This window comes from Strongylocentrotus purpuratus, unplaced genomic scaffold, assembly GCF_000002235.5.
Source record: "Strongylocentrotus purpuratus isolate Spur 01 unplaced genomic scaffold, Spur_5.0 spur5_scaffold_9, whole genome shotgun sequence".
Classification (NCBI taxonomy): Eukaryota; Metazoa; Echinodermata; class Echinoidea; order Camarodonta; family Strongylocentrotidae; genus Strongylocentrotus; species Strongylocentrotus purpuratus.
The window spans coordinates 19978993-19999017 of NW_022145615.1; the positions used below are offsets into that span (position 1 = coordinate 19978993).

The 20025-nt window shown below is 36.4% G+C and overlaps 1 protein-coding gene across 1 annotated transcript in view; it reads right to left on the reverse strand.

Annotated features, from left to right (window-relative positions):
* LOC763294 (dynein heavy chain 8, axonemal) overlaps positions 1-20025 on the reverse strand; it is a 92350-nt gene that overhangs the window by 14926 nt on the left and 57399 nt on the right. Inside the window, exons 51-71 of the mRNA XM_030976312.1 lie at positions 19623-19836; positions 19059-19165; positions 18235-18398; positions 17414-17606; positions 16728-16850; positions 16104-16234; positions 14611-14764; positions 13951-14115; positions 13341-13567; positions 12280-12502; positions 11366-11710; positions 10601-10816; positions 9384-9521; positions 8268-8395; positions 7630-7798; positions 6846-7001; positions 5975-6130; positions 5225-5314; positions 3094-3186; positions 2424-2528; positions 509-647 (exon numbers count right to left, since the gene is read on the reverse strand). Coding sequence (XP_030832172.1) covers positions 509-647; positions 2424-2528; positions 3094-3186; positions 5225-5314; positions 5975-6130; positions 6846-7001; positions 7630-7798; positions 8268-8395; positions 9384-9521; positions 10601-10816; positions 11366-11710; positions 12280-12502; positions 13341-13567; positions 13951-14115; positions 14611-14764; positions 16104-16234; positions 16728-16850; positions 17414-17606; positions 18235-18398; positions 19059-19165; positions 19623-19836 — 3436 coding nt within the window. The remainder of the gene's footprint in view (positions 1-508; positions 648-2423; positions 2529-3093; positions 3187-5224; positions 5315-5974; positions 6131-6845; positions 7002-7629; positions 7799-8267; positions 8396-9383; positions 9522-10600; positions 10817-11365; positions 11711-12279; positions 12503-13340; positions 13568-13950; positions 14116-14610; positions 14765-16103; positions 16235-16727; positions 16851-17413; positions 17607-18234; positions 18399-19058; positions 19166-19622; positions 19837-20025) is intronic.

The following is a 20025-nucleotide window of genomic DNA, read 5'->3' on the forward strand; positions in this document are numbered from 1 at the left end:
ATTGAGAATATATATATTAGCTGTTTAGACAAAAGAATAATGCTTGGATGAAGCAAAGGATGATTACATGTGCCATCAAAAAGACTAAGATCAACTTTAAGTTGGACTTGACTATGGCAGGCCGTTCATGCCACTGTTTGCTCTCACTGTTTAATGGCATTGGTCTCTCAAGGGACGTACAATTCATAGTCACAAATTTACATTTTTTTGATAATTTATTATTGAAGGAAAATATGAATCATCTAAAGATCATAATGGTGAGAGCAAACAGTGGCATGAACAGCCTGCCATAGTTAAGTCCAACTTAAAGTCAATCTTAGTCTTTGTGAAACACTCCCTTGATTTCACCCAGAGGAGACAATTTAATTTTGTTTCAACATGTATTCTAGCGTGTTTGATCCCAGGTTACCTTGGACTTATATACTTCTGTTTAGCCTCTTCTATTCTTTGTATTTACAAATGAAATACAAGAGGTGACTTGATTGAACAATTTTTTTGTATTCCTTACCTGGTCTGAATTCTTCTCTTGCTTCATTGATCTTGAGTTCAGTATCTGCTGCCACCACTAGTTTCTCCGTCACTTCTTCGGATGTCACTTTGGTAGAAGCAAGCACGGTGATGAGAGACTCATCTTCAACCAGGGAACCCTATTCAGCCAGCACAATCAGAGGAGATATCAAGAAACTTTAGTAACCGTTTGAAGCATCAATTACTTTAAAATAAATGGTATCCATTTACACCTGGGTGAAGAGTGGCAAATGTAGATTTACGTCTTGCAAAGGACATTAGTGCCACGGCAGGACTTGAACCCTGTACCTTGTGATCTGAATTCGGGTGACTTATCCACTAGACAACAACACCTCTACAAATTAGAGCAATACATATCTCATTAACTTATATTCATGTTCAGTGCAGAACAAACTAGATGGAACTTTGACTGCGTGCAGTCGAAAATGATGCCTCCGTCATAGAGCAATTTTACAAACCAAAACAGAAGAAATTTTTCAAATTCAAGTTCAATTGTAATCCATTAACAGGTTCTCAGAATATCGTGATTACAAGCAATTTCTGATATACATATATGATCCTTTGATCTTTGACCTCATGACCCTAAAATCTACTCAGTTCATTGGCTCTGCAAGATGTTCTGAGTTAAATAGTAATCCATCTGTCAGTTCTAATGAGAAAGCGTTCACACGATATTTTTGGATACATAATGAGCCCATGACCTTTGACCTCATGACCCAAGAATCTACTCAGTTCATTGGCTATGCAAGATACATACATGATTTAAGTTTGGCAGGAATCCATCAATCGGTTCTTCAGATAATGCGATCACGAGCTGTTTTTACATACATAATGAGCCCTGTGACCTTTGACCTTGTAACCCAAAAACTAATCAGTTCATCGGCTCTGCAAGATACATACATGACCAAAGTTTGGCAGGAATCCATCAATCGGTTCTTCAGATAATGCGATCACGAGAACGGGACATACGGACGGACGGACAACCCGAAAACATAATGCCTCCGGCTACTTCATACCGGAGGCATAAAAATAACTGCACATATCTTTTTTTTTTACCAAATAAGCCATTAATGTTAACTATCAAAGGAGTAACAGGGAAGCAATTGTGAATATGAAGTCAGCCAAATATGAGTCACATTTGAAATCAATGTCAAATCATAGACATGTTTTTGTATCCATAATGTACTTCATATTGCTCTACATGCAGCCTGCTTTATCAATAAACAAGTAACACTGTAACATCAATAACCTCTTCCCCATCCTATACCACTTTCACACATTCAATTCTTATCAACACAGCTTCTGACCATTCATCTTAAAGGTACTATGTCCCTTTTGCAGCCAACCTCACATTCTGTAGAACTTTGCAGGAATTATGAATATGTCATGTATGTCCTATCTGTGAAATTTAAACGTTAGCAGTGTCCTCATATTCAAATTATGCAAGGAAACCCGTTTACTTGCTAGACTTCACTGTCAGACACTATTGGGTGACTGACTGGCTTTTTTTCTTCTTTGGTAATAACATACATGAAAAGAGTTGTAAAGGGTACATGAACATTTGTCTACATCACTAACCCACTTCTTGTGATGGCCAAGATTAAACTGATTGAATCTTTGCGCAGCATAAAACGTATGACCATTCGGTACAATTGTCTAAAAATCAAGACTATTACTTTTGGGCTCTATAGCCCTAAAGTCGATTTGACAACTAATAGTCGTTATTTTCCCACTTGAAGACATTTTCAAGCCCCACCTTTTTTAGGTAAGTTCTAAATTAGTATTATCTTTCAAATGCAGTTGGAATTTAACTTTTTCATTTTTTTGGCCTGCAAATGGGACATAGTACCTTTAAAGTATGAAGACGGCTGTCAAAATGATGGTTACGTACTTACCTGTGTACTTGTAAGTCTGTAGAGGAGATTATCTTCAAGCTCCTTCATCTTTCGTTTGTTGGCTGTCACATCCTCCATCAGAGCAATTCTTTCTGATTCCAATTCCTAGAATAAAAAACCAAACCGTTGACCGTTTTTAGGGCATTCTACTTCTAATACAAAATCAGAAAGTATTTATATACACTTTTGTCAAACTCAGATCACATATAAACACACATCTTTCGTAAAAATATGTATATTTTACCAGGTACAAAGATTTAGAACAATTCTGTATTTTTTAGAAACGTTCTCAGCTTCTGCATTGTTACTCGAACACACATTTTTCAAATATGAAATGATGGCTCTTATCAATTTGTTGGCAATGCTTGTTGCACATGCCTCAACAATATGCAACAACTCATACTTGTCCCACAATTTTAATGTAGATAAGGGCCTCTGTCTTATAAAGAGTTGCAATTCGATTCAATCTCAACTTGAAATTAGTCACAACTCCCATCTCCTAAGCACACAATTGTGATGAATTTGAATCAATCGTAACTCTTTATAGTAGAGGGCCCTGGTAATGGAAGTGGCAATCTATAATTGAGATGAAATAAACTAGTTACAAATTTGTTTGCTCCAACTATCCTCCTCACATATTTAATGCAAATGGATGTCACACAGCATGTACCTGCTTTTCTGTCTGGATAACTCTACCAAGTAGCTGATCTTCTAGACCCTTCATGGTTACAGTGAAGTCAATGATAGAGGCTTTGGCTGATACCTGCCAAATAAAGATTAAACAAGTAATAAATAAGTTAAAAAACAAGTACAATTTAGAAACTAGATGGAACTTTGACTGCGCGCAGTCAAAAATGATGCCTCCGCCATAGAGCAATTTTACAAACCAAAACAGAAACAATTTTTAAATTCAAGTTTGATTGTAATCCATCTGTCAGTTTTAATGCTAATGCATGCACAAGCTATTTATAGGCATACATAATGAGCTATGTGACCTTTGACCTTCGACCTGGTGACCCCAAAATCTAATCAGTTCATTGGCTCTGCAAGATACATACATGACTTGAGTTTGATAGTAATCTGTCTATTGGTTCTCATGATAATGCGATCACAAGCTATTTTTGGATACATAAAGAGCCCTGTGACCTTTGACCTAGTGACCCCAAAATCAACTCAGTTCATTGGCTCTGCAAGTTACATACATGACCCGAGTTTGGCAGGAATCCATCAATCGGTTCTTGAGATAATGCGATCACAAGCTATTTTTGCATACATAATGAGCCTTGTGACCTTTGACCTTGTGACCCCAAAATCTAATCAGTTCATTGGCTCTGCAAGATACATACATGACTTAAGTTTGGCAGGAATCCATCAATCGCTTCTTGAGACAACGCGATCCCAAGCCATTTTCGCATACATAATGAGCCTTGTGACCTTTGACCTTCGACCTTGTGACCCCAAAATCTAATCAGTTCATTGGCTCTGCAAGATACATACATGACTTAGGTTTGGCAGGAATCCATCAATCGGTTCTTGAGATAACGCGATCCCGAGCCATTTTTGCATACATAATGAGCCTTGTGACCTTTGACCTTGGATCTCGTGACCCCAAAATCTAATCAGTTCATTAGCTCTGTGAGATACATACATGACTTAAGTTTGGCAGGAATCCATCAATCAGTTCTTGAGATAACGTGATCACGAGAATGGGACGTACGTATGTACGGACGGACGGACAACCCGAAAACATAATGCCTCCGGCTACTTCGTAACGGAGGCATAAAAAATATACAAAGATACATCAATAGACAGTTCTATAAGAGGATATACAGTATGTTATTCAAAACTTGGCCCTCCTTAGTTTATAACAATTCCAGGAATAGCTGCAAAAATTTATTCCACATTAGATTTGCTTGAAGTAGTTAACTACTTCAATATTATCTTTCGTGTAGACACTAAACTTTTGTAAATATGTCTTGTTGACGATATCACGAACAACTAAAGCCATCTTCAGTAAATGTAAAGTTCTTGTAACAAAGGGTTTCACTAATATAATACGGTGAACAGATAAATGTGTGTTGTTCATGTTACCTAAGGTAAATATAAATCATGATAACACTGGGAGTCCATTATAACTTAGGGAACAAAGCAATACATGTATGCACAATTAAGACAATCTTGGGTAGATGTAAACCTACTGACTTAACCGTGAATGTATATAGTATGAAAGTGGGTAAAAAGTACACTACTCACACTCTCTTGGGTAATTCTAGCCGAAACATTTTTTAGACACTGCTTGTCAACTGAAACATATTAAACTGGGTAATAGACACCAATACCACTATCTTGAGTGGATGTAAATCTTTTGTGATAACTGGGTACCATTCATTATATTACTAATGAAGATACATGTGTGCATTGCTATAAAGCCTTATATTGCTTGATATCACATTGGGCGTCATCTACACATTAAAAATAATGTGTGTATATTGCTAATGCTATCTTAGGTAGACGTAAACATATTTTTGCACTATGTGTCGAGTCAATGTAAAACAAAAAAAATCAACAAATATTGATAGAACCGATATAATTTTTTACATGTATTACAATACCATTAATTTGAATTCACAGCACCATCTAGCAACAACGGTGTATTCGTCAATTTCATGTGATGCATAACGGGAAAAAAGTTGACAAAAATATCAGCTGTGGCATTGTTATATACCCAAAGGGGACCTGTTAATTGAGAATCCATCCTATTAGAACAAAATACTGAAAACCTGAAGAAGGTATGTGTTTACCTCTGGTGTGTAGGTAGGGTTAGCAAGCTTGGTGGTCATGTAGAGTGTGAAACCAGTCATCACATCACACTCTTTGTCTCCTACTTTCACCTGGTAAAAGATGACAAAACAAAACTGTGTTAAAATCTTTTCACAGTATTTAAAAGTTTACAAGCAGAATATAATCATGTTTAGTAATAAGACATCACTACACGTATTGGAAAAGGAACATAGAGAAAAGGCATTCTGACAAGACTGGGAGTGCAAGAACCTACATGGCTACAGGTTAATGACCTTTACCAAGAACCTGTTACCAATAATTGAACTGCAGGAACCTGTGAATTCTTGATAATTTTTCACTCTTTGACTCCTTCATCATTTCATATTCAAAATGTTATGAAATCTAGCAATTACTAACCACACCTACATCATTATCTCATGTATGCAATCACTAAAAAACTTACAAGAGAGGAGTAACAAAACTACTTTGATGTAGCATGTAATTTAAACTTGATTATCAACTTATCAACATTCATTTTAAAGATGTTATACAACATTGCCTCTCAACTATTGAATTTGAATTTGAACACATTGAGTTGTCTTCTAGAAAATTTAGATACAAGAGGTACAAGAAAAACAATTTTTTTTTTTTAACAACAAGTCATAATATAGAAATAGAACTGTAGGAGCAAATACACTTTTATCCCAACTGGTATTGCTAAAGTAACATAGAAGAACATTCTGTCTTGTTAAGCATCTATGAATTGTTACCTTAAACGTGCTGCCAGATTTGATGAAGTTCTTTTCAAGGACATTATCGAGGGCAGGATCCAAATCTTCACCAACATCTTCAATGTAGAGAGGTCTCCCAAGGGACAGGGCATCTTCTAGATGAGTTCTGAAATACTTGTGGTTCAGCGATGTCACCTATTGTCAAGAAAGTAACCACTTATAACTTTTAGTACAGGATGTCAACCCATTTTTTTAGACACCTGCCTTGCTAAATTTATAACAATGATACATTAGTGTGTGTTACCACTGTGAATTTTATACTGAGTGTTTGATGCTATTACATTCCTAGGAAGATGGCATTTTATCAATATCACTGATAGCTTTGAAATGGTTATCATTCCTTCCCCTATTGAATATTAAGTTCTGAATATCCAAGGACTAAACCCACTGGAAGTGCATGTTAAATATGAAATGAAAAGTTTTCAAGTAGTAAAAGGGTACCAGAAAGAAAAAATACATGTAAAAGGTAAATTATGTTCTGAAATAATGTTAAAATAAGTACTGACATATTCTATAGTTTACATGTTGTGTTAGGACTATAAAACATAAATGTGTACCAATCACCAAAACAAGTTTTGCTCTTGATGTAACGGGTATCATGTTGCTATACTGTATTCATAACATTAGCTTCAAATATTACTTCTACAAAGTGGTATTGCAGCTTGAATGCACCCTCAGTGGACAGTAAATCGTCTTCTTGAGTAGATTTGTGAGTCCCTTGAGAAACCAATGCCAGGAATAGTTACAGGAACTAGTGGCATGAATTGCCTGCCATAGTTAATTCAAACCTAAAGTTGATCTTAGTCTTTGTGAAACACCCCCTGGTTTCCTAAGATTCTGGTAAATTTACCTGGAGCCCATTGTCACTCTCTCTGTTCTTAATCCAGACTTTCCCTTGACCTTGCGGATCAATTAATAGAGGGTAGCGGGTAGCCTTGGTCACAATGATACCATTCTGAATAGATAGCTCATCATTGGGTAGACCCTGAAGATTCCATTCTCCAATCTAAATAAACAAAACGAATTAAAATTAACAGTTCCAACAAAAATTACTATAATCAAATAATCCAATTATTTCTTTGACAAAGAAAGAATTCCATGTATAGTTTCCAAGGTCTCAAAGAATTTTGTTCATGTACGCAAATAGTGCAACATTCCCGTTCTAGGCCCTCTTGCATAAAAGTCCAATTGCGATGGATCACAACTCAGATCAAATGCAACTTGCAATCAAACACAACTGCGCATTGCATAAAGAGAGTTGTGTTTGATTTTCAGGCACAACTTTGCGTTTGGTCATGTATCTATCATAAATTTGCGTTTGATCTGGAAAAGTTGTGCTCATAATCAAACGGAACTCTTTATGCAAGGCAATACTAAAGCAATATCCCAAAATTGTTTTATTCAAATATACATGTGCTCATAATCAAACGGAACTCTTTATGCAAGGCAATACTATAGCAATATCCCAAAATTGTTTTATTCAAATATACATGTATGTATGCAGCTATAATATTATGTGATTGATACTAAAATGTGTTGTGGAGCTTTACAGCTGAAATTGAAACAGTCAGTTTCTACTTTTTGAATTGATTCCCATCTATAGAAAGAAAACTTTAATATTTCGATTGACTTACAGTAGGTGCATCCACCAGCATGTTAGTGACATTGAGGTTTGCTGAGAAAGGAATGCGTCTCTTGGAAAGCTCCTTGGACCACTCGTCCATCATCATGAGACGGAAGACTTGATTGAATGGACCCGAGTAGGAGAGGAAACCAGTAGCAAGCAGTACATCACCTACCAGTCTAATGTAACAATAAAAGAAAAGGAGGATAAATGGTTTTGGGGTGTGAAGAATCATTTCATGATGCCCTATTTGCATAGAAACATGCATTGAAACAGACTTAATCAGAGTTCTGCTTGAGTGAAACCATTGATTCAATATTGAATTTAAAGTCCATTGAAAAATAATCTTTAACATACACATGTATACATGTAATAACTCTGTATCAAGTGGAAAAAGGACCATAGAATAAGCCAATATTATTGTTATTAACAACAATGATTCAGTTACTTCTGCCTCTATAAAGCAAAGTTCAAGTGACTGGTTTTTAACATGGAAGCTACAATGAATGTCCATGTACTATCGCTTATGGTTTCCGACTTATCAGATATCGCAACCACTGATACAGAGTGGATGAGAATTTCTTTTTCTATATATTTCTATATCATTCTTCTATTGACTTCCATTCTCTGACATTCTTCCTCTCTGACCTGTTGATTTGGGATTTAAACTCTTTGCTCTGCTGAGTCCATCGAATCTTCTCTCCTCCAAGGCCATTGATGAGCGCTGATGCTGCCGTCATCTTATGCCTACAAGACTCTGCATCAGCCAACAGCGTCTGAAAAAACCCACATTACATAATGTTTGTTAGTTACCAGGCTGCGTCTCACGAAACCGTCATAAGTACAAGTTCAGCGACATCCCTTTGAAACGCGTGTTAAACTTAATACACACATTCCAATGGGATGTCGCTGAACTTGTACTTATAACGGTTTCGTGAGACGCTGCCCAGTTTGCAGCCATGTACTTGTGTAACATCAATTTGCCATTTTGAACACCTTTCGAATTGCTTCTTTCATATTCAGTTCATTCAAATAGCACAGTTAGCAAGAGTTTTCCCTGATGACATCCTTCTTAATTGCACATGTACACAATACTACATGTAACATTATGACTTCATCTTGAAAGACCGCAGAAAGTTAACGAGGAGCAATCTGACTTTTACCACTGTAAATAAAATGAACGATCTGTATATGAAAAACTATTTCTTATACTTTCCTGAGATTTGATAGCAGAGGGAAATTTATACCTCAATGCTGCTACTCTTGCATTAACTCTGCTTTAAACCCTCTCTTTAAAATACTTCAGGGGAGTGTTTCACAAAGACTAAGATCGACTTTAAGTTGGACTTAACTATGGCAGGATGTTTATGCCACTGGTTGCTATCACCATTGGTCTCTCAATTATGCTTTTAAGATAATTTTGATTCCTTCAATAATGAACTATCACAAAATGTAATTTCTGTAGATTTGTGACCACGATTGATACGTACCTTGAGAGACCAATGCCAGTAAATTATGAGAGAAAATAGTGGCATGCATGGCTTGCCTTATTTAAGTCCAACTTAAAGTTGATCTTATTCTTTGTGAAACACTCCCCTGATATTACTGGAGAATATATATGAAGTCATTTTAGAACATCATAGCGAGAATACTGTTCCACACCACTGGTAAGGCCAACAGTGTTTTATAAGTACCCGGTAATGTTGTGTTAACAATCTGAATTGCTGTAAAACTCACTAGAATGGAGTTGAAAACAATACCAACCTGCTTTTCCAACATGGCTGCATCAAACTTTGCCTGGACTTCATCCAGTTCCCTCTGCTTTTCATCAAGCTGACCTTGGGCTTTTTCCAATTCTCTGGTAGCAATGTTCAACTTGGCTTCTTGGACTGCGAGATTGGCCTGACAAATGTAAAGGGATAGAATGACATGGTATCATGATGTTTTGAAATTTTCAATTTACTTTCAGTGCCTAAGATCAGGCAATATAGGATGATTAGCCCCAATTTCTGTTGAGAGCAGACTTGTGCATATATCATCCCTGTTTTCACGAAGTGACCGTAGTGAATGAAAATCGAATACAATTTGCGTGCGGATTTTCCTCACTACCGTCACTTCGTGAAAACAGGAACGATATGTATATACAAAGTTTTATATTGTTATTCATTGATTTTCTATCCTCTCAGTAATAAATTTCTTTTCCACATTTCACAAAGCTGGAACCTCGGCCTTCATCTCCATCCACATATTTTTTTACAATTTTTTTTAAAACTCCAAGTCTTCTTTCTCCTCTATTCATACATATGTATTTATATTGGCTATTAGCCTGTTCTATATTATTAAGGGTAGGGATCAGCAGCACTTGAACATGGTAAGTAGTAACAATTTCATAAGGTTGGAGAAGTTCAGTTCAAATATGTTTTTTGTCTTCCTTAATGTATTTTAAGTCCTTGAGAAATCTTTTTTCTCAAGACCTGGTTCACTAGAAAATTATGAATATTTCATGGACAGAAAAGATGAAAAAAAATAAAGATGTGTTCAAGTCAGAAGAAGCAAGCGTGAACAAAAAATCAATCATTAACACAATAACAGAGAGGCGAATGCTATCTGTTGCTCACATATAGAGAAAGGATAATCTAGAAAAAAATACATATTAACAGGGAAGAATGTTGGAAAGAGAAGCAGGGGGAAGGCAACAAAGTCTAAATAAATGGGCAACCAAAAATGAAACAAGCCATACCAGCTTTTAAGAATAGCAGATAATAGTCAGAAAAGGAGGGCTTTGACGGTCATTGTCTGTAACAAACCTGGCATTAGATGATGATGATGATGATGATGATAAATATTTAATGGTTCAATAAGTCAAGAAAAATGATGCACAGAACTGAATGAAAAGGGGTGCTTTAAAAATTAGAAATCATTTGGATCAAACATACATTAAGTTTCATTGCATGAATATCATTAAGAGCACATAGGCTTACCTTTAAGGGCAAAACTTCTTTGTTGATTCCAAAGAACGTTGCCATTGCACATGTCCATGAGCACAGCCCAGCAACATCTCCACAGACTTTCTTGGCATTTGCAAACGAGTAGTCTTCCATGCTCAGATAGGGGTGGAGAAGCTCCACTGTCTCGCCTGTGATGGAATCCTTAGCAAAGGTTTGCAGAGCATTCAAGAACCCACCTCCACTCATCAACTGGATAGAAACAAAGCACACAAGTACTAAAATTGAAGCCAGAAACTTCATGACGTGAAACTTGTGATTTGTAAACAGGAGCAATTTTCAGTGCAAGAAGCTTTTGTGAGTTGCTACAAATCTGTGTTGTGTCACTTGTGATTCAATAATTTTGCAGCATGAAACTTTTGCAAACTTAAACTGGCAGATTTGCATAACAATTAAAAGTTTCTGGTCTTACAGGATTCCTTTATGTAAGGGAATGGACATTGATAGTTCACAATATTTCTATAAATAATCATTGCTAAAAGAAGAACCTTCATCATTAATAAAAGAGCTCCGTAAGAAGGCTCACAAGGAGTTTTTTGTGGAAGAGCCCCAGTGGAAAAAAACTTGAGGCTTGAATGTATATCCATAAATCCTCCCTTACATGTCATATTGCAATATGATTTGGCAAATTCTGCAAAAAATAAAGATAATTCCAAAAGAAAAGGACTTTTCATTAAAACCCATTTATTTAAGAATTTGTTTATTTTTTCTAAATAGACCAATGCATGGGGAAATACAAACCTTGAGAGATTCACCCCAAGATGGTTTGGGACAGGGTCTTTCTGGATCAAGGGAAGGAGGATCGACTCTCTTCTGAAAGAGGATGAGCACTGAATCCATGATGCGCATGATGAGATGGGGAGGTTTGGCTAGCTTCCTCACGGTTGAGATGTGGGTGGGCTTGATGGTGTTGAGGGCATTCTCAGCTTCCTCCAGGGCGGGTCGGGCAGCCTCTAGCTTGCCCTCGGCGACAGATTTCTCTGCTTCGATCGAAGTCACAATATGTTGGGCCTTGTCCTTCACGACCTGAACAGAGGCTTTCACTTTCTCTGCTGCTTGAGCTGAGACAGTCACTTCTGCTAACACCTAATTGATACAAAGACAATAATTGTTCACAACTAATGTTGGTACAAACAGTACTATAAAAAGAGAAAGACGTGAATTATATCAAAATGACATCTAATTTTGAGCCTTAAGTAGCTGGCTGAAGTTCTATTTGTCAGTTTTGCAGAAAATTATAATTGGTCAACTGATTGCTAAGCAATAAATCTCTATCTCAAATTAACCACATCTGCTTTTTCCTAGTTTAAAAAAATAAAATATTATTTCATAATTAAAGAAAAAAACAAAGGTACAACTATTTTTGATGAACACTTGTTAGAAGAGATCTAATTACAGTCAAATAGTCATGTTTATATTTCACATTCATCCATTAATCACAACTCTTCATCAGGTTCATACCTCATCATGATAGTAGTCCCCAATACCTTTATTCAACTCTTTCCAATTAGCTTTTGGTGGACAAAAAGAACAAACGGTGGACTGCCGCTATCAACTTATGTCACAAGTAGTGCATATATATAAAGTAGTCTGCAGTACTGATTTATAGCGAGTAAAGAGGGGATGCCTCGATCTGCATAATCTGAATTGTTTACCAGGTCAGCCTTCTTGGAGGCTATTTCCAGTTCTTTCTCTTTGACGACCAGCTGGATGGACAGCTCTGCGACAGACTCACTAGCCTCGATCAGCTTGTCCAGACCAGTATTCATACGCTGAGCCAACTCAGAGATCTCAGAATATTTCTCAAGATATATGGACTTGTAGCCATCCAGGAAAGACAAGTAGGACTTTGGAGTTACATGGGCTTGACGACGATACCTAATATAAAGAACCAGCAGGAAGAGTTGTACCAGCAAGATAAGGTTGGGACTAGCGTGCGGGTAAGCCTGAATCCGATGACCGGGGTAATCATATATATATATATATATATATATCTGTAAAGCACTTTGAGAGGGCCTTCGGTCCTGAAAAGGGCTACCGGTATATAAGAACTAGCTATTATTATTATCATAATAGAGTCTAAACTTGTTTTGTCCCAGAAAATAATTAAATGTACCAAAACTGATATCTAAGTGCAAATCTTTTTTGTGATCATTGCATGTTTTTTATTCAAACAATAACTAAATATATTTGTAACATTCTTTTCTTCACAGCACGATGTATTTCAAACTCTGGCTTTTTCTACAGCCAATCTTGGATGTGAACTTCTATTATGAACATAAAGCACACTTCAGTTGTTCCATAGGAAGATAACAGATACGGACAGTGTTTATCTCCAATACAATAGACATCATAATGCATTCTTGCTCTCAGCTGACATGTTTACACTGACATAAGATAGTGACTTCTTAGGGCTTAAGGGGGGTTAACTCTGTGCAGAACGATGTGAATACACGCCCTTCTGGCCGGCTCTTAGAAAAAATATCAAAAATTCATTAAATCTACAAAGTTAGACCATTTAAAGCCTGTCTGTACTAGTTTGGCCAGGGGGATTAGACCTCTCTGCAAGGTCACTGACAGGTGATTATTTCATCAAATCAGCTCTCAATGAACATAAGAGAAAGGGGATCATGGGGAACAAACACGTACAGCTTAGGCATTGTTTGCTATCGGAGGGCTCAATTAGTTATAAGTAGTGCAGTCCTGCTTAACTCACCTTTCAAAGTACTCAATGCAGGTAGTGGCCACTCCATCGTGCACCTCGCCCATGGTCTGTACCACTTGAAACTTGGTCTCTGTGGGGCAGATGATCTCAAACTTGGATAGAAAGTGGTTGGACACTGCAATGAGGGCATCTTTGGGCCAGCGAGTGAACCAGTCCATCGTGCAGCCAGAGATGAGCCCAGGGAACTTGAGGGAGCGGTTGCGAAATTTCTCTCCAACCTGCATGATGAGAATTTGAAGTGAAATGTTTGTGTTGATGTGTAGGCGAAGCAAACAATCAAAATGGAGTTAAGAGTGATCTTACAATGAACATTATGTGGGATAGCAGAGAGAGAAAGAGAGAGAGACACACACACACACACACACACACATCTGGTGTACTGTCAAATATCATTTAAATACCTATGTGTAAAATTCTGCCAGTCTAAAAAATTTTGTTGTTTAAATGCCTAGAAAAGTAAATAGTCCACATAAACAAAATATTGAAATACAAAAACTTTTTTTTTTAAAACTAGGGTGGCCTTTGTTTCATGTCTCTATCAGAGAGAATATAATAGAAGAAAATCAAATGAAGAATAATGTGATGAACTAGCAGTACTTACTGGAGAGAAGCAGAGAACAATATGGAGGTTCTTGCATGCTCTGGATATGAAGTAGTCATACAAGTTGTCATTGGTTGGAGGTCGTCTGGGAAACTCTTTCTTCATGACAGAGATCAATTCCTGTGTGATCTCATCAAGTTCATCTTTGGCAAATAAGTTGGAAACCTGCGTATGGCAAAGAAAGAGAGAGAGAGAGAGAGAGAGAGAAAGAGAGTAAGGGGACAGTGTAGAGGGAGAAATGGACAGAGTAATGTAGATAAAGGGAGAAGGAGAAAGAGACAACATAAGAGATACAAAAACAGAGAAAAGGACAAAGCACAGGAGAGATCATAGGAAACAGCAACAACCCCCAAAACCAGAGATAGGGAGGGAGAATGAGAGAAACAGCAAAAGTGCAAGCACAATCAGAACTGATATCAATAACATAGTACTCACATGTTTTATATAAGAGAAGAATTAAACTATATATTGCTTTCTATGAAATATTGAGTATATTGGAGGCCGTAATTCAAGTTTGTTGCATACAACAATGTAAATTTAAGTAAAAGTACCTTATGCTATTCTCCTGCATGGGTATATGGAGAAGTCAGTGTGATTTTTTATTGTACATATCTAAATGAGAAAGGAATTTTGTTATCATGTTGCTTGGAGAGACCTTACCTCTCCAGATGACAGGACGTTGTTGAGGTACTCTAGGAAAGCCTCGTCCTTGATCTCATTGTCAGTGAAGATGAAGGTGATACCATGACCCTCTGCTCCAGCTACGCGGTACAGGTACTTCAGGTCATCCATCAAGTTGCTAGTATTGTATGACCTATATCAAACCAGTAATAAGGTCAAGGTCTAGCTGGGGCACATTTTTCACCACTAAAGTGAAGATCAGGGCCCCCGTCTTACAAAGAGTTGCGATTGATCCAAATCAATCGCAAGTTTGCAATCTCCTATCTCTTATGTACATAGTTACGATTGATATCAACTCTTTTTATTACAGGGCCCGGGGGAGTGATTATGTAATAACTATCGTTCCGGAACATTGGGTCAGTTGCTACAGAGAGATTGGGATTAATTTAATTCATAGTATATTATTCATATATATATTCAAAGGAAAAACTTCTTTTGTTAAATCTAACCTATTGCCATCAGACAGCCTACTAAATTTTTAGTTCAAAGGGTCATAGCAGGCCTACATTGATTAATAATGATATAACAAATCTACCATAAAGATTCACCTAGTCCATCATGCATTAGTGTATAAGTATTAACTAGTTTAATTGTTCATAAGCAAAACATCCCTCAAAACACCATGTACATGGGATACGCCAAAATAAATATAATTACAGTCATTTTAAGAGGGGAAAAATTACAAAGGCATTTCATAAAACCTCTGATGACTCTCAATTATCTCCTTGAATGAGGAAACTATTGCTATTGTCACATCAAAATCAGAAGAAAAGACATATAAAGCAAGAATAATTACCTTTGTTTTTGTGCTGGCTGCCCAGGAGATAAATCAACAATGAATCAAATTCAACAAAAAAAGAGAAAAATAGAGAAAGTTAAACTGGATAAAAATGCATGCAAAAACTGCATCAAGTAACAAACACAAGTGAACAAATATCAATAAACAAGGAACTAGAATATGGTTGCTCTGTGTAAAGAACAGTCGCAACTCACAACAACAGTAATTTAAATGAAAAATTCAATTTTAAGCAAAGAACACCAAAATATTTGACACAACATCTTCTAGTAACTTCACAATAAACAATTTGCCTTTGGTACAGTTTAACGTTTCATCTTAACTTTATTATGGAACATATGGTAACAACAATTATGGTAGGAATAATTGTACCAAATAAACAAAGATGAATAAAAGACACTGTATTATTCATTGCAAAGAGAAACATAATCCTGTTTATTCATTCATTAAAAACTACATGAGTGAATGATGTGATCTTGTGGTACAAACAATATATTCTGTTACTAAAATGGCTAATCTTATGTAGTTAGTGCCAATATCATGCAATTAAAGTGCCAAAATAGCTGAAAGAAAACATTCTGGAATGGTGTTAGTGGGTACATAAAGCACCATATATTATAGAAAAGTAAACAACCATCAATGAAACACTGACAATCATTAAGGGGTGCTGACTAACCTCGTAAGAGTGATTTGGAAGATCTTGTATCCTGCTATGAAGGTAGCCAACCTGGTGAGACTCTGCTTGCCTGAACCTCCAACTCCTACCAGCAGGGCACTGCCTCTGTCAGTCCGTATGATGCGAGAGATCTGAATCAAGGATCGACATAGTATTTAAGTACATGCGTGTATAAGATATCATACATGTTGCTTAAATATAGCATCTGTCTATTTGTGGCATTTATCACAGTAGCATCTTTAAATCATTGGACAATTAGATAAAATTGATACTTATTTTCTTTCATCCCTTTTTAACAATAAAAGAACTTCAAAGGGTTTTAAATTCAGTTGTAGATATTCTTTGTACTAACATATTTTTTTTTTTTAGAGATACAAGTCTAGATTAAAGAACATGCAGATTTCCTTATTATGTAAACTGCTGTCCAAATCAGTTGTTCTGTTATTTGTTGCATTTGTCTCTTGACCCTCATGCAAAAGATCAAGAATAAGTTTACAAATGCTCTGATATGACACATTTCCTAGTAATTAAATTGCATTAAAGGGAAATGGGGGGGGGGGGGGTGTCACACCCCCACACCCCCTTTTGTGGTGTCTCAGAAAAAAAAAGGGGAGTATAACTTGCCTTCACAAGATGAGTCATAGCATCCTTGAAGAAGACAAGGTCCATGTGAGCTCCACGTATTGCATCATTGTACATGGACATGTACTGCTGCAGCTTATCAGAAAGGAACTCCAAGTCAGGAACCTGTGTTCATAATGGGGGTGAAGAGAGGTCGCAATGAAAACAATCAATATTTATAATTTTATTTCATATTTCGTGTAATTAATTTTGTTCACATAAGAGAAATGTCTAATAAACACTGCATTCAAATTACAATTCTATTCTCACTATTTATAATACTATTCTCAAACATCAAATATATATATACCAATTTGAAATATTGTATGCCTTATCAAGAAGCAGGCCAACATCTGTCTACGAGAAATCATTTGAAATGGTTAATTCATAAATCATTTGGCAGTAATGCACGAGATATGATTGGATTTATTGGTTGTCATTGAAATAACTATAAGAGATTATTTTTTAGTGTATGTTCCTCTACCTTTATGTATGGCTGCACAGTTAGTACCGACAGTTACAGTACCCATATGCCATATTAAACATTTATTTCTTTATAAACTGTCATTAACATTACTCTGTAATCAATGTTTTGTTTATTTTTCTTACAATATAGAAAAAGTTAAGATCAAGATTTATTCTAGCAAATGTGAATCTAATTATCAAATACTGTATATTGGATTCATTACAAGTTCGTTGATTTTTGGAGCATCCAGGTTGGCATCTTCTGCCTCTTCTCCCGTTGGTTCAGGTGGATCTCTTAAGAAGTCCACAAAGTAGGGTTCTTGGGCTAGTTGGTCCACATAGCTCTTGCCCAGCTGCTCATTCAGGACTCTAGAGGTAGCATTCTCAAACCATTTCTTGTCTGCCTCGGTAGTGAATCTGAGGGGGATGGAAATGTTTTAACACAGATATAGTTTGAAGTTTATTTGTTCCACATTTACATCTAAAAACATTTTTTTTAAATTTTATACAAGCGTATAAGCGTAGATTACACACACAAAAGAATTAAAGATTTCAAATCAAGTATAATGTACGGAAAATAGGAACGTAGTTTCGAAATGTATAGATATTGAAAAAAATAAAAGATTTTTGGTAAGAATCTTAGGAAGATACATAATATTACATAATTTTTTACATGCTAAGATTGCTCTCCAGGTATTTATGTGCAATACTGGATGATCAATATACATAAACTTTCTCTCTTCTCAGAAACTGCTTGAATATGAATAATTCAGTTAGAATCTGTTAACCATCATTAACTGTTAACCTGCTTGTCTTTCCTCCTGACAAGTAGAGCAAATCCTGAAGTCCAACTGATTTTTCTACAAAGTATGGCTATACATCAGCGCAACTATGAAGTCTTGTGGAGCTATCTATTGAAAATTACCCAAAACATGGATCCATGTGTACAACGCCTTGTAACTGAAAGAAACAGGCCCTAAAGATATCTCTTTTGGAATGGATTGTATTCCCTAATCCCTACTGACATTAAAAAGTCAGCACCAACCTGTCAGCGATGACCCTGGTACACTCATGCTTCCAGAGAGCAAGCACGGTGGCCTGGTCGGAGCACTCCTCCCTGGCAATGTGCAGCATACCTTGCCAGATACGGGACAGATCACGCAGGTTGAAGATGTAGTGGAACTTGGCTGGAGTAGGAAGCATCTTGACCTATAATGTTATGAGAATAATAACAGAATAATATTAATGCTAAATATATTACCCATTGCGGATGTAGTATCGAAAATAATATCGCTAGCGATATTATTTTCGATACAGAATAATAGTGTTATACATAACAAACAAAAATTTACAAGGAGTTTATAAAAAGAAGCAGAGTTAACCAAACAGACATAGGGTTAGAATACCTAGAACATGTCTTGTACTTCTATAGAGCAGGGTGAAAGGTGGTGAAAATGTGAGCTAGTGATAAGTTGGGGGGTAAACTGCTGTAATTCCAAAACCCAGCAAGAGCTATATGCATGCACTAACTAGAGAGAAGTAATGTTTTGTAACTGGCCAAAAACAGTTTATTGGATTATGCCAACCTAATCCCATTGTTGATTATGAATGCAACATACAGCCGAAATTCACATACTTTTGCTTGCATGCCTGCAATTTTTTTTAATACAAATTTGTTAAAGAAAACATGTACAGTTTTCATTTCAAAACCTGAAATTATCAATACTTCCTTAAAGTCCACAAATATTTTGTAAAATGTCACTATAACCTCTCCTTTGAAGGGTTTCTCCTTTTCTCCTTATTCAGTAGAAAATGAACACGGAGCAATCCAACATTACATGCTTCTTATATATATAGAGGGCAGCATACCTTGGTTTGCTGCCACAGAACTCGAGTGACAGGCACAAGCTCTTTAATCAGCTCCATGACTTCCTCACCAAATCTAGTAGGACAGAAATACCCACTGCCAATGATTCCTGGAAATCGAAAATAAGAAAATTAAATGAAAATAAATATTCCCCCGTGAGCATCTACAAATAGGTCAAATACATAAATTTTTATGAAATGGCCATTTAGGCGAGTACAATAATTTCTGAGGTTAAATTGTATGAAGAAGTTCCCAATACAAGCCAATGCCTAGAATTTAAAGTTGAAGACATTTATAAATATATTTTTGACGGAATCCAACTTTGATTGCTTTTTTGTTGCATAATAGTTTTTAATCTTAGTATCAAATTCCCAAACAGCCAAAGATCCATGGTATCCAAATCGTTTCATAATCACGAAAATAAAACTTTCAAATCAACTTTATTTCAAAGAGAGCCTTTCAATATCATAGCTCCTCTTGACTTTGTACTAAATTCATACTATCATGACTGGATTATAAAACATATATTGAAACTATTATAGGTATAAACATTTCTTTTCTTTTACCAAATATCTTGTCAATAGAGGCATTTGAAGGGAGAGTGCAATTGAAGATGGAGAACTGTCTCTTGAGCCTCTGAGGGATGTCATTACGACCCCCACCAGGCTGGATCATTGCCCCGATGAATTGGACGTCAACGATGTTGGTGAAGTCACCTGGTTTCTCCAAGCTGTACATGCCATGCATCTCCATCATCTGTCTCACAATCTCATTAGTCACCTAAATACAGGGTGCAGCACTTTAGAAATGACAATGTACACACTTTGGGTTGTACAACAGTAACTCCTGGCTTTATCTGATCATAGATGTAGGGTTAGGTATAGTTTTTGGTACAGGGTTGAAGTTAGGAATTCGGATACTGTATGAAATTGACCGAAGAATAATTGTCGCTTCAGCAGGTGTCGTACA